Source organism: Frieseomelitta varia, unplaced genomic scaffold, assembly GCF_011392965.1.
Source record: "Frieseomelitta varia isolate USP_RPSP 00005682 unplaced genomic scaffold, Fvar_1.2 scaffold_337, whole genome shotgun sequence".
Taxonomy (NCBI): domain Eukaryota; kingdom Metazoa; phylum Arthropoda; class Insecta; order Hymenoptera; family Apidae; genus Frieseomelitta; species Frieseomelitta varia.
Window position 1 is genome coordinate 146,991 of NW_025110076.1, and position 23,460 is coordinate 170,450.

Genomic DNA, 23,460 nt, shown 5'->3' on the forward strand with positions numbered 1-23,460 from the left:
TTTTTTTGGAAAAGCAAAGGGTTCTCGGAAAGATAGCTTACTTCGTTGAAACTTTACGTTAGCTTGTACTGACGTCAAACATTTATTCTTTTAAGCTCCGGTTGTATAAAGTTTATAAGAAATTAAACTTCGTATCAAAATGGTGAAAGTGGTCAATTCGTAATTTTACAAATTTACAATAGCGCATTTTTAGAAATTTGAACAATTTTTAGCAAAATGTATAAATAAGAGCTTCCTTTATTATATTGTAAATTTTTTATTCCTTGTTCTAATTTCTTTGATACAAGTTTTATATTTCTAATGTCGATTCAGTTAATTATAGACAATTGAATATGTTAGACATTAAAACAGAAACAGTTATGATTAAGCAGCTTAATGTCACGAGTATCTAAAGAAAGCAAAACGTATTTTAAGAAATATTTGAATGAAAATATTTTCTACAAATATGAAATCTAAAATTTGTTGTAATAAAATACAGATGGAAATAATAAATACGTTAAATACGTTTTATGTAGACCTGTTGTTCTAGTGATGCTCTACGTCTTGTCTGACTTCGTCTGAGACGATCTACTTGCAGCCAGACATTCGACATACGCCGGAAAACGGGCCATTTCTATTTCGTTAAAGTCGTAGAACATTGCTGTAAATGTGCTCTTCATTGATTATCTAAATATAGAAACTACGAGCAGAGCGTACAGTCCGTTGTGTTTCGCGACTGATTGCTACCAGTACGTGTGTGTCCCTAATTAAATTTCGCGATTTTGCCAATTATCAGAAACATATGTGATACCGATCGATATCGAAAAACGATTTACAGAATATCGTTAATGAAATTAACATCAAATTCTTAAGAATCCATCGATAGAAACCTACGTTTCTTAAAATTATTCAGAAAATGTTTCCAGGAGAAACAAAAAAAAAATTTAGAGTAAATTCAGAGAAAAATTTAACAAAATTGCGAATTCCCAGGAAAAGTTACAGAGGACAAAGATGGTGGGCGAAATGGAACTGAACGATAATAGCAGAGTCATAAGTTGTAAATTTGAGGGAAAGTTTCCAGAAAAAAGTTTAATTAAAATTCCAATTTTCAATCGGGAGCAATTACAGAAGACGAAAACGATGGGAAAACCATCAGTTAAATGATAGCAGTATAATCGTAAGTTGCTTCCTTTCGTTTTTGATGCTCGTAGACTTCGATCGTAAAGAGGAAAGGCACGAGATCGAATCGCAGAATTCAATGACCGCAATTTCACTATTGAAAAGAAATCACCCCTGTGGTCTGCTTTAAGCTTTGCTGCAATTTATTGGAAATTCTGGAGTGTGTTGCGAACAAGCTGTGCAAGGGGATCGATTGGCGACACCAGGTCTAGGAAATTGCGTCTTAAAATCCATCTTGTAACAATTGAATTCTACAAATAAGTAGCCACCGAATTATGTTCGACTTTACGTTGAACGAAATTTAATCTAAACACTTGTGCATATAGAGCAACTACTTTCTACGAATGTCTGTTGTCGCATTAATTTTCATATAACATTCAAACAATTCGAGATAGGATTGCAATACGAAAGCAGCAAGGCTCGTTCATCTACATCACCGAAAATTCGAAGATATTTCAGGCTAAATCAAACGTTTTCGTCGTTTCTCTTTTAATCAGTCGTGAAAATCGACGAAGATGACGAACGAAAGATTTGCATCTCTTCGCTGAGGTGTCTATCGATTTCGTCACGTCGATTTTATCCGACAGCCCTCGATGTGGGCAATTTGTCGCGGCTAGAAATTCCATGTCTCCGTCCGCGATTAAGCGTTATAGATTCGCGGAGCGCCTCGATATAGACTCGCTCGCAGTGATCACCAGCTCACCACGAATTTCTCGAATTATCTTTTCTCGAACGTAACGTGAGCACACTCCTCTACGAACACACGATCGTTCGGAATTTCCATGGAAATCGTGAAGATTTCTACTCACATGTTGTTCGTCGGTCGCTGTTGGTTTCTTGAACTAGAGCTACTTGCCAACCTCGTCAGATCACCGCGTACTTATCACGAGCGACTGTCACCGACTACACGGCCGCGGTATTGATAAAATTTCCAGCGGTACCGCCGCGCCGTCGCTTCACCGTTATCTCGACTACCCTCGAGCAATTTGAATCGTGCCCACCGTGTTCCCGGTTTTAACTATCCTGCACGTTCGATTTCTTTCCACCGGTCGTCAGATCGATTGAAAAATTCCTCGAATCAGACGGTGTACGAGGTACATTGGCTGGAATATTGATATAAAAGAAATTTTCGTGTTGGTGATTAGGGTACGAGGATCGATGTATCGAACGAGAAAGTTCGAGTTATGGCTCGGAGCAGTGAGTAAAGCGCATGCGTAGGTATTTCCAGTCAATAAAGGCGAGTCGGACTCAACCCTCATGCGCAAACACACCCTGAATGTAAGTCAGGAACGTGAGCATGGTTCTCAAAGGCCCTGGCTCTTCTGCCAGCGAAAATAGGCCAACGACCGACGCTGTTAGCCTCCCTGTTCCGTAACTTCGATACTTATTCTCGTCGCTCCGCGATTGAATAAAACCTCGATATTTATAAAATAGTGGAAACGTTAAGGTTCGTCGAGGTCTCGTTTGACGGTTTTAAGGATTTGATCTTTTGGGTTAAAATTGGAAAAATTTTTGTTTCCCGCATAGAACTGAAGTATCCGCAAGTTCGTACGGTCCTGGTAACGCGATGAGAATACGCGCACGAGCATCCGCAAGATGTTTTATTTATGCCCTCGTTACGATTTTTGTCGCGAGGCGAAGGTGTCATCGTGAATTTCGCTTTGTTCTAATGTCGTCGAATGAACACGGAGGAAGTTGCACGATGGATCATTCGTTTGGTGAGTTTTTCAAACGTGTATTTCACGAGATTGAGGAAGATCATGTTCATAATTGCGAAATTCGATAGCTTACCGTTCTTTGAACTTAATCCGAATGCAAGTTATTACTCGTTAAAGTTTATTTTAACAGCTAGACAAGTATTCCGTTATAACACCTATGTAAATATTGGTGGGTTTATAATTATATACTTGTATTTTAAAATTGTCTTCTGTGAACTTTGGACTATAAAAAAAAAATTACGCGTTTTTTATATTATTCGTATTATTTATTAACAAGTAAAAATATCTTTCATCATTGCAGTCATTGCAAGTATCATTGCAATTTTAGAAAATAAAGTAGAATAGAAGGTATCAAAGATTTCGAATGCATTCATGATATATATAATTGAATCGAGATGGCAGCACGTACACAATTTGAATTTAAAGTCCATGTCACTGTAAATTTGAAAATGAACGTAAGAAAATGTCCGTATCTCTCGAATGATTGTATTTCATAATATTAGCTTATGAATTGAAGATTAGATTAGAAAAAGTACTTAGTCGTTTGTTGCATTTGATGTGTCTTTTCATAATAAACATGACGTCATGGGTACCGCCATCTTTACCATATGTCACGCACAATTGTAAAGTGTACTCGTCATCGAAGTAGAATTTGGGGATAACTGTAATTATCTTTGAACAATTCGCATCCCTATTAAGGTCTTCATAAATCTTTCATTTTCGAGTAAGTTGTCGTTATTTTCTTCTTTACTTTATAAAGCAACGCAAATCAGTATTTTCAGTGAAATCGTATCGCATAACTGTAAACATAAGTACATATATAAGTGTATTGTATTGTTAAGTACGCTTAACTTAATAACGGTCTTACATTTATATTGTGTTCGTTAAAAATCGTAACGTATCCTACAAAATTATACTTGAATAATTTCGCTTGTTTAAATGTCTTGCGAATTTTGAGGTTATGGGTGTGTTCAACAGTTGCTATATGTTGTTACACTTTACCACAAGTTATAATATCAGAATTTAATGTAAAGTAGCAACAAAAACCGATGTTGGTTTGAATTTGGATTTACAATTTATTATATGTGATTTCTTTGGTTTGATTTTAGAATGGAAGGTGGTGGTAATTCGAGAGATGAAGAAGTGGGTGGTCCACGGAGTTCGCAGCCGGCTTCAACTAAAAAGTTGCAACAAACACAAGCAACTGTTGATGAAGTTGTGGGAATAATGAAAGTTAACGTGGAGAAAGTATTGGAAAGAGATCAAAAGCTGTCTGAATTGGAGAATCGTGCTGACGCTTTGCAGCAGGGAGCAACTCAGTTTGAGCAACAAGCAGGAAAATTAAAAAGGAAATACTGGTGGAAAAATCTTAAAATGATGATCATCATTGGTATTATATGCGTGCTCATTCTTATTATCATCATCGGTGAGTGATATTTCTAAAATATATATACATATATAGTAGCATTGAATTATAGATTTAAATGGATATATTTTAATGTTTGCAATAGTTTCAACCGTGTCAGGTTCATCGAGTTCTGACAATCCCTCTAAGTGATTGCATTGTATCAAATGGGATATAATGCTCTGGAATTGTTAATTTATGTCTAACAGTCAAAGTTAATTCCAGCAGAGTAAGTGGTAAGCGTGCACAAAGTTAGAGATAATATATGATGGTTGTAAAAACACACGATTCACACGTTATGTCCAAACGAATTGCTATCTAATTAATACGGGAAAAAAGGGTGAAAAAGGAAAAGAAATATATGTATATTTTTGAGATTTAAACTTATTCAAACGCACAATTTATTAGACTAATTACAGTATTAATAATGGGTGGCCTTTCCGTAAATCTGTGAACGGACAATACATTTCATAATGTTATCTTGTTATGATGCTTATTGTACATTTATTATCGATATATAATATATAATATAACGTTTATACTTTTTTCCATCGGACTTAATATAATTCAGGCTTCCGTTTCGCCTTTGCTCCTCTCCAAACATCAACGTCCAACGATCCTATGCACAATTTCAAATATGTCTATAGTTCAAACACAGTGGTGCCAAACGATAGAAAAAGCATTTGATAATACTCAGTGCGACCATTCGACTCCAAAGCCCATCGCGATTACGTACCTAGAACGTTCGCGCTCATTAATATTCATGTACTGACGTTCTCCTACGAATACCGCCATGCTTCTTGATACCAGAGTGACATCAAGACCGTCGAATTCGGTGAAACTCGAGTCAATCGTTGGAATCGTTCTGTATCGGGAACATAGAAAAAAGTTCACAAACTTTCCTGCTCCTGTCACCCGTATCTTCTTATCGTATTACGTATTAAATTGAAACTCGTATTACGTGTTTAAATTGAAATTGATAATAAATCACGTTTACACCTCGTTGATTTACATACGTAGGCAACAAACACACCTGCACACTTGTTCATTCGATTCACGATCCAGCTAGACGCTCGTTTGCTCGTTTGATCCGGCCCGTTTGATCAAAATAATCACGAATGATTAGTGCATCGTCGATGGCTAATTATCGAGGAGGTGAGGTGTTTATTTGAATGATGTCCCGGAAGGTGTAGCGCTTATATGAGAATAGAGAGGAGGTATTGCATGAATCGATAATCAAGATCTGATGTCTGTAACCGCGATCGAAGGACGATTTAACGGGACAATAGAGCAAAATGGTCAGTTATGCGCGTCATTTTTCTTTTTTCCTCTGTCGCTCTATTCTACTCACTAACGTAAATAATACTTCGTAAACAAAGAAACTTCAGCTTCAGTGCTACGTGTTACGAATTTTCTTGGGAAGGATACTCAAATTCGTCATTTCCTTCCTTCGATTTTTTGTCCCAAAGGGGAGATATTTAGTGAACAAACGAGCAACAGTCAACTCGTAGACAATCTCGGTTAATTTGAATTACATAATTACATCTGTAGAGAGCGTACGAGAGATAACATATAATCATAAGTCTATCGCGTGAGTCGATACGCTGATCGAATTATCTGCTAGAGCTCGCCAGAGATTAGCAATTACATCTGATATGTCAGCCATTTCCAGCGGAATCGTTTTTAGGAGCGTGTCGATATCACCATCGTCGCGCCTATGTTTGACGAAAACGGCGAAACCGCAGATAGTCAAATGATCGTTGACACACAATAAACAAAGTGTCGAAGTCACGTGTCGAATAGTGTCAACCGACCGGGGCAGGATACCGATTTTTCCTGTAAACCGAGGCAGAAATCTCAGCCGCTTCATTCATACACCTATCAGTCGGCTGACGACCGTCCAACCGGACAGTCGCTCGTGAAGCGCGTCTCGTATCAACGATATCGTAGGTCAGACGACCCTCGAGACCCTTCGAATCGTCTCCGTCTCACTGAGAACCATCTCGTATATGCTTACGTTTTAATATCCACTCAGACAACAAATTACGAAAACAAGTTTGTCGTGGAACGAGTGAAAGTTTTCGAGGAACATCACACCTTCTATACGCGTTCTTTCTTGCACACGTATTTGTTTATATCACTATTGAAGAGAATTAGTTTTCGTGATTGCTCCGTTCTCGCCAATCTTTGGATCGTTCGTTGGATCGGTTTCGTAAAAGTCGGATTTAACTCGCGAATCGATTAACCGGAAGATCGCAGATACAATACTGTTTTGTAAGAAAATTAGTAGAAACACGAAAGTGAAGCATATGGTAGAATTTTCGTAACGACTTTTGGTGGGGGGCTAATTGTTTTTCTTTTCGTACGATTGTTCGATAGCCGGTCTCGACGCACGTTTCACAGCAGCTAGTGGCTATCGTGCGCGTGTTTGGAACCGCGTTAGCGGGATACGCGACGCTGTCTTTACTCGCGCGTTCGACTGTTGGAATGTTTACGATCCAGACGGGATAGACTGCCGATAAATCGGAAAATCGTTTCGTTCTTTTCGTCGAAGACGCAAGACGAGGAAGAAGAAAAAGAAGAAGGAAGGAACAGGTGTGACGAAACCGATAGTTACCTAAAGTAATCCGTATGACGAAACGTGATTTTGCCGATGCGCCTGTATAATCGCACGCGTAGCTTACTTATCTGTAACTTTATAAATATTGAAAGACGAGCGGAACAGTCGAGTGGTATCGTGTTTTGGAACCGGTGTGTACGTACGAAAGGATCGTCGAGTTGGCGAGAGACGCGGATGAGTTTCCGAGTGGCCGATGCTCGGCTAGAAATGCTCGAAAATCGTTCGGTACTCGTCTAAGACGATAGATGTGTCCAAAACAAGGATCGTGTTTGATAAACCGCGGTGACAGGAGGGGAAAAGGAAGAGACAATAACGATTAGTGAAGATTTAGCTTGATCTAATCTCCTTCTGCTCTCCTTTCTTACTCGTTCGTCAGTTTGTTCATTTCGTGTCGCGTTGAGTTTCGAATTCGAATAGTGCACGATTCTGTGATCAAAGCTTCAACATGGCATCGTCCGGGATCGAAGAGAACCACGAGTACGGTCTGGGGTATCAAAACACGTTGGTAAGTTTATCCTCAGATTTCTGTATCTTAAGTTTTCAACACTCGTTCAATGTTTTTAATGTTACGATTATCGTATCAGTATACTTGTCTCTGTTTATACGTTTCAGTATTAGTCTTCTGATAAAATATTGAAGAATTCTATGTAAGTTAAATTATTAAATCGTTGAAACAAAAAAAAGAAGTATTTTTATATTAGATTTTTTTTTTTTTTGAATGTTAGAGCACACCAATAGGCATGACAGTCAGATTTATTGTTAGTGAAAACACTTACCTTAGTGACTGTGTTTTTTTCGAGTTGTCGAGGGAAAACACGATACAATACGAACAATAAACGAACGATAAGTTGATCTATGATAAATTATAGACACAACCGATTATTTTCGTTTGGACGATTTATAATATACGAGAGTTTAAGCGAAAGCGACGCTAAGCAAGGGTTGCGAACCTATTTTCATGTTTATTCTTGGCCACGGTGCGCTGCTAGCCGCGAATAGTTTGCTTGCGAGCGCCTGGGACAGGGACAGAGAGACACCACGTGCTTCTCTACTTTCACGCGTGCATTTTCAATACGCTATACCCACACTCTCTCGCCGATCCGTTCTCAGCTGATAGTCAGCTGATCACCACGCCTAAACGGCCAACCTTCGCTAATTTATCGGATCGTGACAGACACGCACTTGTGTGCATAGACTGTCGTGAATCACGTCAGAAATGTGTGTTTTAACACACTCGGCTCTCTATGGGTCGTCTTTGTTTTGTGACCTGAAAATCACGAGTACAAGTGCTTTTCCATTTCGAGTTTTAAGTTATCTCTTATCAGGAGATTCGCTTGTTTGTTCTGGTTTCACGGAATTCCTAGACAACGGTGTTCGTCGTGTAGCTAGTTGCAAACTAGTTGACATAGAGAATTGCATTGCAGATGTGTATATTTTAGAAGATGAAGGAAGAATTTGAAACACGGAAACGGACGATACGTGTAGTTGGTCACGAAAGTTTATATGTTTATGAAAATATTACGCGTAACATTTTAAAATTTCATTACTGCTGCAATATATGACCATCAACTATCGTGATTATATTGGTCAAGCTTGAAACAAATCTAAAAATATATATAGAAATTACAAGATATATATTTAAACAGCAACAATCCATTATATCAATATTCGTTATTATTCAGTGGGGCCATCTTTGACAATTATTATATGCTTCAGATGCATAGTCCTGTTTTATATCAGTTCTTTACTAAATACGAACGTAATTGTAATAATCGCTTCTCACTGCAGTGTTAATGAAATTCCGAAATATCTCGTCAAATATCTCCTTGAAACGTTATAAATTCTTGTCTGTATGTTTTTTTAGTAAGTTCTTTTTATAATCAAGAAAAAGACATCGAACATCAAATCATATAATAGATTAGTACGAGATAAGATATTTTGTTTGAATAACAAAATATTCGAATAATAGAATATTCTGCGCTGGAATGTAGTTAATGTAGAAAAACTAATAAATTTTCTAACGAGGAATCGGCGAGGACAGCAAGTTTATTATTTCGAAAGTTCTCGATTTAATAATCGAAAGTTCCTGCGTACATCGAATGGAAATTTAATCAACGAATAATAACGATACATATATATTATTAGTAGTGTATAATATTAAACTACTTCTAGACATAGTCTAAAACGTTATTCCAAGAACATTTGAAAAATTCAATCTAGGCTCTTTATTAAACCGGTGTTTATGAATTGTCGATAAATTATGTTCTTATACGATCCGGTCTTAGGAAACCACATTTTCTTGCGATTTTCTATTCGTCTTGACCGCGTGACTCATGTGATTAACAACGTTCCTCTTTTTCCCTTCTTTCTACCCTCACGTGCAGACGTGATTTTGCAACAAATAATGCAACAAAGTCTGCCAACTTCGCCGTCGGATTTTCAGACCTTGTATCGTAGCAACCGCGAAGACAATGCGTCCTCGAACGCGTCGCGTCACTTTCGAAACACCCTCCGCGAAATTCTAGGGCAGCCTGCCATTTTTCTCGACGTCTCTTCTGTTTGTCTTCCTGCTTGCGAGAAGAATAATTGTGAAAGGAAGTTTGAAACGATCGCCACTGCGTATTACGTTCTTCTTGGACGAGGTACAAATAGAATAGAAAATTTTATGTCTTGTTCGTGTTCTTTATGAAATGCTTGCCATTTCTCGATATTTCTCCTCCTTGTGTTGGCTCGCTACTACTGACGATAATAATTACGAGAAGAAAGCTCCAACGCGATTGTTAGTGTGCAAGATTTCCTTTCGAGAATTTTATATCGTTAGTTCTTAACTTACATTTTTATGAAACGATTCGTTTCTGGATTTCTATCCACTTTTTATATCGTGTGCTAATTTACGAAAGAACTTATTATCAGTGCAAGGAAGTTTTCTTAATTTTTTGACTAATACCATTAGCTCATTAGGGAATGTAACAAGTTGAGTTAAACTAGCTAGTTTTTTTACAATTATTTTTACAGAACTTTACTTTTCTTAATTTTGATTCTTCATTTCGTTAGCTATTTTATTTATTCCTAGTTTATCTTTATTCTCTACTTTTGGTTATTTTTCGTAACTGAATTTTCTCTTTATTTAATCAATATTTATTCTTCATTCTTTATTTTCTGACTTTACTTAGTCATAAAATTTTCAATTTTATTGAATTTTATTACCAATAAAAAAAATAAAATCAATTTCAAAAATGTAGCATAAATTACTAGAATCATTTACGATCCAACGGTACCAATCGAGAGCTAAAGAAAGGAAACATTCCAACGATGTTAATTCGTCGAACCGGCATTTTAATATTTATATACATGTATTAAAAATAGAGTGACTAGGCTACCGTTTCACGATCTCGCAGGTATAGCTATCCATCGAAAGACTAAACAAAAAGTCATCTCTCCGTAACAGTTATTGGCAGACATACAGAAGAAACGAAAACTGGTAAATTACATCTTCTCGTTGAGAAGACCTGATATCTTTTTCTTCTTTCTCGTCTCCTCGAGCCGTGTGTGAACTTTTTGTTCGATCCATCGAAGAAATTGATTTCTCCTGATCGTCATTTTCTATTTACATTTTCCTAAGTCCATTAGAGATCAGTTAGTTAAATTATTCGAGCACTAGAGTGTTTTCTTCATTTGTTTTCTCTTTTCTGTATTTCATTCAGAGTACGTTCCTTTCATTATAGTTCATTGATGGTTTACTTTGATGTATTAACCCGCTCATCGTAAATTAACTACTTGGTCAATTTACCAACCTGATTCTTGCGCTCGTTTAATCATTCATGAGTGTTCTTTCGCATTATATGTTAACTAAAAGCGTCTGATTTCTTTTTGATTTAATATTGGGTTTATAAGGTTAGTGCATATTTCGAAGCTTAAGTATATTAATTATTAAAGATATTTCCTCACATTGAAGAAAAAGAAATTTCCTGTAAATCGTGTATTATTACACTTTATTACACTTTTTATACGTTTATTACATTTATTTCTAATAATTATATCTTGTTCGAATAAAATGAAATTTTTAATAAAAATATCTTAAAGATATCTTAACTCCGAATGGAAATATCATAATTAGAACGAATTCTATTTAGTAATATCTTAATCATTTTATTAATCGTTAGAAATGCATTCCTGTGATTTTCTTCTGTAACTTTACATTTAATGTAAATGCCCTGAAAATTTCTGGAGGAAGTTGAAGACATCCTGCATCTCACTTGAATAATTTTTTATTGTATAAGTTATTTAAAGGGGACTACAAACGAAAAACGTTAGCAGCTTCACTCTAGAAATTTTTAAATTGATAATTCTTATTACTTTCATTAGGAATTTGTTTGTGGAAAAAATATATTGTAATAAAATATGTAAATTGATTAAACTGGGCATAATCAAAGTTATACTTGAAAAATGAAATTTCGTACCAACCTAATTTTGCTACGTTCTTTCCGTCATTTTTTAGATCCAACAATATTTTTTTCACGATAACAAATATCTTCCGTTCGACTAAAATAAATACAAATTAGGTTTTATTCGCACGCATGATTTCTCGTTTCAGTTTTATGTTCTTAAAATTTTCTTCTTGCTGAAAATATAAATATGAAATATAACAGTGTAACCATAAAAATTCAAGAATCGTAGCCAATAAAATAAAATTTGAAATTGAAATTTTTGCGAAATGAAACATTAATTATTTCAATATAAATTTTATAATCGATACTGACATCATATTATCACCGCTAAGTTCGATGATTTCATGTGATAAGTCCTTTTTTAGTATCTACTCTTGCGACTTCACAAAACAACGCAATATTCTTTTTTTTCCAAGGCTGGTTAAGTAACGCGATCGAATATGTATGATGTAATCGTAAGCAATACTTTTCTGTCGATATTTCTATTTATTAGTGCGAAACGACTTATACGATTTTTACTGATCTAAAGTAAATTTGTGAGTTACTTCACTACTAAAATTAATAAAGTAGACTTTGGATTAATAAGTAAAAACAGGAAAAGAGTTCCTTTAACTATCGTTTTTTCTAATAATATTAGTGTTTAACTATTGAACCGTGCTTGAATCATTCTATATTTGAAATAATTGACATATGATTGAATGCAGCCCTTGTTCAACAATTGATTCTAAGAAAATCTAGTTTCTGCGTTAGTTTAAGAAGTTAAAGATTTCCATTTAAAGTATTTTTTTTTTAAATAATTTCTGAATTAAAAATTATTTGAATGGAATTATATTAGAATGGATTTATACTTTTTAAGTAAACTGCAAATTTTTATGTATTTATAGAAAATTTGAAGATACAAACATTCACGCAACGCACATAATATTCAAAAATATGTAAAATATTCAAAGCAGAGTATTAATCATAGTAACAGATACATGTAGAAGAAACAATTTTCTATTGAGATTCTGTTTCTTCAATTACATTCGTGATAATTTAAAAATATAAAAGCTTAAGTCCACAGTCTATTAGTAATTTTCATGGTACCTTTTCTAAATTTAAATTCTAAAAAATAAATTGAATTTATTTTTTTCTAATTTAAACCTTATATTTTCTAATTTAAATCTACTTATAAAAATGTCCTTAATCTTAATTAATATTAATGTTAATATTATATAATACTTTTTGTGATACTTTAAATTAAAGTTTCTCCAAAAGCGGGGAATATATCAATAACTGAACCAAACATTTCTGTACGCAATATATTATTCAAAATAGACACGAGAATCCATGTTTCACATTAAGACACGTTAATCATAAGCAATGATAATTGCTTGACACAAGACACCTACTTTCGTACCGTGATGACATAAGTAATACCAAGAAGCATATCGCTTTCTTTTTTTTTTCCTTAATTTCCAGTGAAGGCCTTGAGGAAGCAACAAAGCATTAACATAATGGAATCGTATGAATATATGTATATACGTAACCGGAATTCACACCGTCAATCCACAAGTAGTCTAAACGAATTATTACGGTGATTAGTCGATTTCTAATTACATCGGAAGGTGAGATAAGCAGTATTAGTGGCCCGCGTTTCTCTCTCCTTCATGATCCGCTAATTCGTTTATCTGTCGTAAATCTTTTATCGTGTTAAACATTCCGATAAGAGCCACGAACTGCGAGTTATACCGTCAGAAATTTAGCAATAAAGCTGCCAGTGATCGATTTGCTTACGCCAGTGTAAATATTATAAATTTTAATTAAATTTCTAGTATCCAATTCAGTTCAGTCTAGTATTCATTTGTCCACTTGTAATACAATAATGAATTCATTCGGTTTTTTTTTTTACTTTTCTATTCAATTCTATAATATTACCATTATATGCTCAGTTACATAATCTAACTTTATAAAAATAAGTAGATGCATAAATTTATTTAATACAATGAATACAAATAGATTGGTTTTTCCAAGATTATTGTGATGATTCGACTATGGATTTTTTTATGGATAGGACAAGATATAATTAAACTTATTAAATGTTATAAAAAGCACTACACTTTGGTATATTATATTTTTTCATATTTCCATTATCATAGATTAGTATTATCATAGATTATATTTCATATATATTACGTACTATGTATTGTATCTGTTACACCTACACATCCTGTCGATTGATAACAAAGAAATAATTAAAACCACTGCAATGAGCAATATTTCAGCGGCTCTGTTACAGCATTTCAAAGTTTGAAGCGATAAAAAAGCAAGAATAATTTACGGAATATTAGTTTGAGCAGCTAATGGTAGACTGCTCTTAGTCCACGAAATTATTGCATTCGAGAGAATCGAAGTCAAGGTCTTTTGAACACCTGAATGATTCTGATAGCTTTTGGTGATGCATTTGAACGTCGAATTTATACGAACGAAAGTTTACGAGCTTAATTATCGTCGTGATTAGTTCGGCGTTTCTATCACAAGACGTCCTTGATGAAACGTACGTATGTACATGCAAAGACGATAACATCTCTCGATGAGAGATTGTCGTATAAGAGGTTAACGATAAGTAGGAGATCTCTAGACTCTCTCTCTCTTTCTCTCTCTTTAGCATAGATGGAAATTAGTGAAATTAAACATCCAGGAGAAAACATATTCCTAGTCTTACTTACTTTTGAATTAAACGAAAATTAAAACGAGACAAATCTTAACTCTCATCCATCTCTGTTAATTTGACATCAAAAGTTTTTCTTACAAAATGTAATATTTTTTTTTGCAAATAATACAGTCTATTTTTCTAACGTATAGCATGTACTTTTGACATTTCTGATAACAAAATTGCCGCGAGAGTTGCAAATATTCATTTTCAAGTTTGGTAGTTTATTTTAGTACATTATTTTCTAATAATTATACCACAGTATTAAGTTAAGTATTCAAAGCATCGTCTTTTCGAAGGAGTATAAACGTTTCTAGTTTCGAGCATAGTTCTAACAAATGAAAATCGAAACAAATGGTCATTAGAGAAAATAGAATCACATATAAAATTGAATTATTCACCATTTGCATGAATCTATACGTGATTGAATAGAAATGTAGTCTATTTGTTCGCAGTAAAATAATTTACAAATTTAACTATTTATCTAGACGTTCATTTTACCATTCTGTCAATTTGACGTCAAGGAACGAATCAAGTTGGAAAAATGAGTGATAGATGAGAATTAAAGGATTAAACAAACCCCTGATAATATTTAATTAATTACTAATAGTTCTCCTTTCTTTTTTTTACGTTTTATTCAATTCTTCTACTGTAATATTTCTGCTGGATATTTAATTATTGTTATTTCATTCTCGATATAATTCGTTGTTTATCATTTCAGACAATCTTCGTCAATTCTTTTTATTCTCTTTGAGTTTGAGTTGAATAGGAAATTATCGAAACAATTTTCAACCTATTCTATTCAACTAATTTTCATGCGACAAGGTACAGCCAGTTTGTTGTTACGTATATCTGCTCGTATATATATATGCACGTATACGTATTTATATACATATGACGACTTCGCATATATAACCAGAACGCAAATATTGATAGTTTGACTGCAATGATGTGCAGGTGATACCAGTTGGCTATAAACTTACGTCTATCAATTACTAAATACTTTCTTACTCCACCTTTTTCCATTCAAAATCCTCGTGATTCAAATTACCTCGTGATTTGTTAAACATTTAAAGCTGCAAATATCGTTTCATAAATTTGTGAGTGTTGAATGCGGAGTATATTGAAGAATCTTTTTTCAAAAATCAGATAAATAGGCACTAGAAATGATTCCAAAAAAATCTATATTTATCGGGGAAAATATCTAATAAAATATTTAATATATTTATTTGGTCATGAATTTAATTTATTATTTGGATCATAAAATTATATTTTATTCAATTAATTCATTGTCTTATTTATTGCTTTGGTGATTTAATTATTTATTGAAATGTATAATTTCTTGATTTAATCAATTGAGTTTGGTTCAGTTCACTTCAATTTCACCAGCTGGAAACTTGAAATTAAAATAAAAATTCAGTTCAAATATAATTCTCGTTTGTTGATTTATATTGTTATTTTCTTTAAAAATTTAAGCGGTATCAGGCTTTAACGCTATCAGGTTTTATCAGGCTCTACATTCCCTTCTCAAAATCGTTCTAATCAATAGGACAAAAAAATATTCCTAGATAATATGAAATTTACTGCACTCAGACTTAATTAATTCTATAATAAACACAGTCGTATGCAAGTGTTTCTTGCAGTCACTGAAATTATTTTAGAATACTCGTTTTTCAGGAAGCGAAGTGAAACGTTAACTGGCGAACGTCACACAACACCGAGGAGTCGTTTTCTCGTGGCACGCGATAGTTCGGTTCCCCTTTTCTTTTTTTTCTTTTCCTTTTCTCACTCATTTCTTTCGATATGAAAAATCACGTGTCGTCGAAGTCGGTACATCCTCAAATTACGTGGGCATTGCTCGATTTTTTTTCTGAACGTGCCAAATATTTCACGCAATATAATTGCATAAGTTCTGCGCGTCGCGCGTAGAATGCACGCGGAAACGCAGGTTCGATTGTCGATTTTTCTGCGGCTGGATCAGCCGGTTTGCCTTGCAACCTGTCTTTTACACACGGTGTACGAGTCACGTGCATTTTATTCACGCTGTTAGAAGTGCATCTTTGAAATCGTTCGCTTTACGACCCCATCACATATGTTCAGATCCTTGCTTCAACCTCTTCGAATACGATCTTTGAATAAAGTCGTCAGTCACCGAGTGCACACATGAAGTAGTTTACATACGTTAAATTTCAAATGTTTAAAGAAAAACAAAGATTTGAAACGTTTTATGTGTGTATTAAAATTTTGTGTATAAAATGTTAATATCTGCATGCAATATAGAAATATATATGTATAATTATACGTATGTCTCTGATTGAGACTTACTGGACTCAGAATACTAGAGAATTTATGTCTCGTTAACTGCTGGGATTTCTTGAATGAAATTGGTAATTGATTTTTAAGCAAGTGATAACAGGATTTGTGTAACGCGTTATTGATTGAACAAAATTGATAGGAACGGATGATAAACGATAACCTTTTCTTGCGTGAGACCTCTTCAATCGGCAAACATATTGTTTTGAAGCAGTGTAATTGGAACAATGTTCGAGCTTCGTTAGAAATTTCTTTGAAGAAAAAATTGAGATCTATACTTCTGCTCAAAAATTTGAGACGCATTGATTTTTTAAAAATATAATAAACATAATTTTTTTTTAAAATGATTTCATTACAATATTATATAATTTACAATTATAATTTAGCACTATGTTTTCAATATTCTTCTTATTGTTTTATTTTATTTTTATTCTTCATAATGAGATAAAATAAATTTTATTTGCAATTTTTATCGTTAGTAGAGCTAAATTTAAAGATCAAGTTATAATTGTAATATTCTTGTTTTGTAGGAAAGCAATTTTTTCTGTACGAAAAAGTTTGTGTGAAAGACGCTACAAATTTTGTACTGAAGTATACTGTCCGAATGTATTAAATACATAGAATTATACATATTATATATAATATTTCATTAATTTATTATTATAATTTACGTAAGATATGAAAGACTTGGTTAAAAGAGAGTGAAGATATCAAAGATTCGTCTTACTATTCAGCGGTAGAATATTAAAATGATGGAGGAAAGATTTTTATCTTAATGGAAGAATATCTGAATAGATACTTCATAGCAATTTCTGGCTTTGAAGTATTTTTTCATTCAGTTAAACACGTCTTTCAAGTATGTAGTTACGTTATCGTTGTTAAAAGTTTTATCGATACAAAAATAGACATACGTTATTCTTTTTTTTAACCTAGAAACAGTGTAAAATAAATACCAGTTCGAGCAAATATGCATCGAATATTTTTTCGTAAGTTGCATAATCTCGCCTTTCTTTTTCTATACAATTAAATTTTCACTAAATTAAAGCTGATGCTTTGAATTAAATATTTGGCTGAAATGAAATGGCAAGAAAAAATTGAAATTAAAATATATTGACACAATTCTGAAGAAAATCAATTCATATTTTGCGAAGAAGATCAGAAAATTGCAATAGGAATTAAACATGGGAAATAAAATCTATTCTTCGTATTTGGAAAGTATGTATGTTGATACAATTTTCAAGAAATTCGTTTCATATTTCGCGAAAAAGAAATGCCGCAGAATTATTTTCGAAGGTGTGAATTCGATTGAAGGAAAATTGTAAGATTAAAGTTTGAACATTCCCGCCTCTTCACGTCAGCCAGTCTAGCCAATGGATAAATTTAGATAACACACTGTGAACGGAATTGCAAACTAGTACAACGCAGCGTCGATTCGTGAAAGTTGCCGTGTAATCTATAGATCATCAGATTTCACACGCGCATGTACGATAATAAAAAATTATTTTCATCGAGTTTCGAACGTTTCGAAGAAGAATTTCTCTGTGAATTGACTGATGCGTGGACGTATAAACGTTTCGAAGGATATTTGATTGAAGAAGTATTACATAGCAGAAGGAGGATGGGAAAGTAAACTCAGGTGAAGAAATTCTCGGAGCGGTAAATTCAAACGTGGATGAATCCAAGATCGATTCAATCTCATCAACTTCACGCAATTGAAACGCAATTGAAGATGGAAGCGAATAATTTGTGAAAGAACATACTGAAATTAAAATACATAAAGACGATATACGATTGGCGATATACATATATAAGAAAGAACGTTGTTAAAATTAAGTCGAATCTTGTTTAAGAAGATTAAAAGACTTCCATCATTCGCTCGTGGCAACGAGGTTCTGAGATTGCTCATCTTTGTAAAATTGTTAAGAAAAATCAAGAGATTAAATATTACGTATGAAAATCAAATTAAATTTACAAAGGTCGGCGAAAGGACGTTATTGAAATTAAATTTCATCTTTTCTAAGACATTTCTCACGCGGATCACGTTTATTCGCGATAATAACGTTCTAACGTTCGCGCGTGATAAAATGTGATAACCTAGGTCGATGAATTTTTCATCGTTTGTCAACCAGTTTTGTATACGTTGCTACAAATATAGTCAGTAATTCGACGATACAAGTTATTTATAAAAAGTCAGCAAATAGAAGTAGATCTCCCTTGAAACTGACTGGTTCAGTCCTAATTCGATAAGTCTCCCGGCAAAAAAAAGATTGTGTCGAACATGTACAAAAGTCTTTCGAGTGTCTCGTGGAGTACATCCAACTTGTTAAAACCTTGGACGTTCGGTTGGATGAGGGCAAGGATGGGATCCTGCCAGAAAGACGTAGAAATGGTGGCACCTAAAGAGGAGGTGATCAGATTTATATCCGAGAGCCTGTGCAAGGTTGGAGTATCGTGCGAGGATGGCTATGTCGTCGGTCATCATTTGATGACCGCTGACTATCGTGGCCATTTTAGTCATGGGATGAACAGAATGTCAATGTACGTGCAGGATATTAAGGATGGGATGGCCGATCCATGCGCGAAGCCACAGATTGTTACCGATTATCAGGTGATTATGTTAGGCGATCGATACATCTTAGGGATCCCTGTTACGCGCGTGTTTAAATAGCATGCCACACGATATATCCATGTTTTTATCGTGTGTATAATTATAATGATAAAATATACGATACAAGTATATTAATTGTGCACAATCGGAATTTCGTTCACTTATCACAGAGAAAGATTCTTAGTTAATTGTTGTTATTTACACGAATTAGAATCCAGCAAGTCATTTGGTATTTTTGTTTTTAACAATAAATTGCATAACGGAGCAACAAGCGGCTAAAATTAAATTTTCGAAATGTGTAACTTTTATTTAACTTTTAAGTTGTACGTCGTAGAGGATTAGTACAATTTAATACGCAAGAACGTGAGAAATTTACGCGCATTAATCACACAGAATGAAACTTGCATATGCTAACACGTCTGCATATCATTTTCATATGATGTTAAAACGATATATATTAAACACTACACGGATAAGAACACGGATATATCGATTGTATTGTGTATTCTTCAATGCACGTTGAAAATCGTGTTTTTTCCGCATCGTGCTTTGACTTGATCAGCGTCTAAACTGAGATTGGAGGAGCGACGAGGTTTTAATTATTCGTTTGATCAATTGGAAGTATAGTTGTCACGCGGTCACTGAATGACAGAGAGAGATCACAGTGCATGGATACGTTTTATTACACTAATATTCTAACGAATAGGGAGACTAATAACTTCGAGAGATTACTATGATATCATCACGCGGTTATCTTTCGTGTGATTTATTCTATTCATCTTTTTTAGCCTTCTTAGAAATTACAGACAATTCCGACTGTGTCGTTTCTTTTTAAAAGGAAGACTGTAGTTGTAATTGAAGAATCATTTAAGAAACGGATAGTCTGAATCCAGCTTCTACCTGTTTACTTGTGGAAATGTATGTCTCTCGTTAAAATATTTCATGCGAAAATTACTCGATCTTTGTCTTGATCATGAATTTATATTGCTTCTGTTATTGCTTCGATTATTGAAAATTTAATTTCCGAGTTGTTGCTTGATGTCTTTTACGCGAACATATTAAACAGAACAATTATAATTTCGATTGCTAATGAAGATATCGTTGGAAAACAAAGCAGATAATTTCTAACGTACACTTATCTCGTGTTATAATACTTTAATCCCGTTTGAATAGATACGACAGCTTCTCAAGCTATATTAACTTCATGAATTGAAAAATAGTGAAAAATGTCTTAAGTCCGAATTAATCTTGTATCAAAAGCATTGAAAGCCTTGATTAATCTTGAATGTTCAACATTTTACAAATATATCTTTTAAATTTTGTGGTGAATGGATTTATAGAGGTAAATCATCTTTTCTGACAATTATACCAAATAACAGTAGTTTGTTATTCATCAGACTGTTATAAATACTTCAAATTTCCTTCAAATTTCATAAGATTATGGAATCTGGGAAACATAACGATGAAAAAGATATTACGTAAATATTGCTAGTATTAAACAACAGAATTTGACAATATAAATTGTTTGGAAAAAAATCATAAATGAAGTGTCACATTAACACGATGTCGATCCTCAAGAAATGGAATCTTCGAGAGACATAAATTCCATTGAAACCGGCACTTTCTTTACGTTCTCATTTCAAAATCCTGTGATATCTCTCTTAACCATGATGTATGGTTAAAAGTCATAGTAGCTTCAGCATAGTTGTTAACGTAAAACACATAAATTTCGACGTATTTAAGATATTTCCTTCACTTCGTCAATGGCTCGATCAACAACAATTTTCAGGCAGTAGCATTGGTCGACGGCAACAACGGCCTAGGCCAGGTGATCGGTAAATTCTGCATGGAACTAGCAATGAAGAAGGCTAAGAAATTCGGTATCGGGATGGTCTCAGCTCGTGGTTCCAATCATTACGGCATCTGCAGTTACTATGCGAAAATGGCCATCAAACAAGATCTCATAGGCTTCACCTGTACCAACACCAGCCCTTTAATGGCCCCGACTCGTAGCAAAGTGTCAGCTTTAGGCACGAATGCAATGGGTCTGGGAATGGGGGGATTAGACGACGATGAGTACCTGTTGGACATGGCCACGACAGGTGTTGCTTTGGGGAAGATCGAGCTGGCGATCAGAAAGAAGGAACCGATTCCCGAAGGCTGGGCGCTTGGAATGGACGGCAAAGTAACCACGGACGCCGAAGAAGCGTTCAAAGCTGCCCGTTTGTTGCCTCTTGGCGGAGTGGAGATAACTAGGGGCTACAAAGGTTATGGATTGAGCCTGATGGTCGAAGTTCTTTGTGGAATTCTATCTGGGAGTGAATTCGGTCCTAATATCAGACATTGGAAGACCAAGGAAAAGATTGCTAATCTTGGTCATTGCTTCATGGCCATAAATCCGCAAGTTTTTGGCTGTGGATCGAAGGAGAGATTGAGTCAGTTGTTGAAACAGCTGAGAAATTTGCCTGCCGTGGACAAGGACAAGCCTGTTTTGATTCCTGGGGATCCGGAGAACCAAGCGATGGAACGAGTGGATAGAGAGGGTGGCATTACGTATCATCCCAATCAGATAAAGGCGTGCGAAGAATTTGCAAAAGATATGGGAATTGAACCTTTGAAACTTGTTCCCAAAAATGTTACTTAGAGGTTAATTAGGAAGTTAGTTCTACTGAGTCTACTGAGTATTTGGATTTTTAAAGAGTTGTCTTTAAATGGATTTTAGTTGAATTTTTTAAACATATTTACATTTGCTGATTTGATAGACATTTATTCCGTGTTATCGATATTATGCGAGGGTGATTGGGTAATTATAAAATAACAAGAGAACTTTTCAGTCAAACGTGTGTTTTACAACATATCTGGTGGCATTTTTGTGTCAAGCTTCAGGTTTTTATTACATTATTAGAGAAAAATATCTTCTGTTAAGAAGACCGCCATGTATGCACTGCTTCCTTCAATTCTTTATTCTGTTTTATCTTCATGTGTGACACTTGTGACAACTTTTGAACTTACCTATCCACTTATCCGTCCACGTTATCGAAGAAAAACATTATTCTCATATTATATTGAGTACAACTATATAAATATATTTAGTATATTAAATATATAAATGTATATAATTGTGTTCAATTATTATAATCTATAGAAATATAAAATCTATTGTACTTAACAGAAAAGACACGAAACGAATGTATCATCGTCATCGATGCTTTCAGTTACACTTTGCACGTTCACTCCGTATCGTCGTAACGTAATTATTTATTATCCTAATCTCAGTGCAATCGATCGAATCTCGCCGACTAATAACACATTTTCTTTTCATAGAGTGTTTATACGAGACGAGTTCGCGTGTACGTTTCGTCAATTTAATGGAAACGATGCTCACGATGACATAACCATCCTTGTGGTCTCATTGTTGGTCGATGATGATGATGATGATGATGATGATGATGACGACGACGATGGCCTTGGACTTGCTCGCGTGTTCTCGATTGCACTCATTACCGATCGAAACGTGCGATTATCGGCATCGATTCACCGGTAGACAACAAACGAGACATTTGCATAATCGGTCGACGAAAGGTGGGAACGATCGATGGATGCTTACAGATTCATAGAATTGTACGCTTCGTTGGAGATCGTGGAGAAACGTAGAGAAACATTAGCTGAGGATCACGTGCATCTGCGTTAGTCGTAGAAGCGCGATCAAAGAAATTCGATCTTCCATCGCGAGCTTCGGCGATCACACGTCACTGCACGGCTGTGAAATCTCGTGACAGCGTGTAATTATTTTTCGCAAGGACGTGTTTAATACCACTAACCAAGATTAGCTTCGTTATTTTTCGACGCGGGGAATTTAGTTTGACGTATCCGATGAACGCGGCTGACACAGATATCCAAATGATTAAAGTCGAGCTATTCGATTTCAAATTTATTAGTGGAAATAGTCCTTCAAGTTCATATGTCTGTTTTTATTGACTCATTTGTATACTTTTTTTTTTTGTACAATTTTTCGACGCAACAATTAATATTCTCGTTAAAAAATAACGAAAGCTTACAACCATCAGAAACGGTTAATTAAACGATTCTTTCTCTTTCACGATTTCGTAAACAGGGGTTATCGCGAAGACTCCGCAGACTCTGAGTCTGCTTCGATCCAGTGTTATCATTGGTTTGTTATTAAAAGAGAGAACGTACGAGCGTAATTAATTTGCCACCATGATAATTTTTACAAAGTCCTTTGTACTCCGATTATCGCAGATTGAAAACTCATCATTTGATTTATTACATGTTCGGTTTAGGTAATGTACTTTCTCTCTTCGTGATAAAAGAAGAAACTTATTTTCTCCTGTGTTAGAGCAATTATATTATACTTTTATAATTTTCTACAAAGATAATTCCTTCGACGAAACAGTCAAGAGATAATTGAAATTTGTATTCCATCCTACCAGTTGCAAACCTTTATGTTTATTCGTATCACGTAGAAATGTCGAATAGA

At 34.6% G+C, this 23,460-nt stretch overlaps 4 protein-coding genes across 10 annotated transcripts in view; 3 read left to right on the plus strand and 1 right to left on the minus strand.

The window, feature by feature from the left end:
* Positions 1–2,308, minus strand: part of LOC122530295 (vesicle-associated membrane protein 2) — a 22,564-nt gene extending 20,256 nt beyond the window's left edge. For 3 of the 5 annotated variants that reach the window (XM_043657123.1, XM_043657127.1, XM_043657128.1), the window contains exon 1: positions 1,968–2,307. In XM_043657123.1, the coding sequence (XP_043513058.1) occupies positions 1,968–1,969 (2 nt within the window). In that variant the 5' untranslated portion in view covers positions 1,970–2,307. Of the gene's footprint in view, positions 1–1,967 lie in introns of all 5 variants that reach the window. The other 2 variants (XM_043657124.1, XM_043657126.1) reach the window with 2 other exon arrangements.
* A 426-nt stretch (positions 2,309–2,734) lies between these two features.
* On the plus strand, positions 2,735–4,830 carry LOC122530273 (synaptobrevin-1-like). Of its 2 annotated transcripts, none has more exons than XM_043657092.1 (3): positions 2,735–2,876; positions 3,986–4,302; positions 4,388–4,830. In XM_043657092.1, the coding sequence occupies exons 2-3, from the start codon at positions 3,987–3,989 to the stop codon at positions 4,432–4,434; spliced, it is 363 nt and encodes a 120-aa protein (XP_043513027.1). In that variant the 5' UTR covers positions 2,735–2,876; position 3,986; the 3' UTR covers positions 4,435–4,830. The 2 variants fall into 2 exon arrangements, with proteins under 2 accessions (XP_043513027.1, XP_043513026.1); XM_043657091.1 differs by lacking the exon at positions 2,735–2,876 and adding an exon at positions 3,461–3,600.
* A 2,034-nt stretch (positions 4,831–6,864) lies between these two features.
* LOC122530262 (chloride channel protein 2) overlaps positions 6,865–23,460 on the plus strand; it is a 44,314-nt gene continuing 27,718 nt past the window's right edge. The window contains exon 1 of one of the 2 annotated variants that reach the window (XM_043657070.1): positions 6,865–7,406. In XM_043657070.1, the coding sequence (XP_043513005.1) occupies positions 7,347–7,406 (60 nt within the window). In that variant the 5' untranslated portion in view covers positions 6,865–7,346. Of the gene's footprint in view, positions 7,407–7,919; positions 8,074–23,460 lie in introns of those variants that run through there. The other variant, XM_043657072.1, reaches the window with a different exon arrangement.
* LOC122530267 (uncharacterized oxidoreductase YjmC-like) lies at positions 17,732–22,073 on the plus strand. Its single transcript, XM_043657086.1, has 2 exons — positions 17,732–18,962; positions 20,752–22,073. The coding sequence occupies exons 1-2, from the start codon at positions 18,633–18,635 to the stop codon at positions 21,604–21,606; spliced, it is 1,185 nt and encodes a 394-aa protein (XP_043513021.1). The 5' UTR covers positions 17,732–18,632; the 3' UTR covers positions 21,607–22,073.

Excerpts from the sequence above, each read along its gene's own strand:
- LOC122530273 (XM_043657092.1), top strand. The coding sequence starts at position 3,987 with ATGGAAGGTGGTGGTAATTCGAGAGATGAAGAAGTGGGTGGTCCACGG. Across the intron at positions 4,303-4,387 it reads CATTCTTATTATCATCATCG|TTTCAACCGTGTCAGGTTCA; the intron begins GTGAGTGATATT and ends TGTTTGCAATAG.
- LOC122530267 (XM_043657086.1), top strand. The coding sequence starts at position 18,633 with ATGTACAAAAGTCTTTCGAGTGTCTCGTGGAGTACATCCAACTTGTTA. Across the intron at positions 18,963-20,751 it reads AGATTGTTACCGATTATCAG|GCAGTAGCATTGGTCGACGG; the intron begins GTGATTATGTTA and ends AACAATTTTCAG.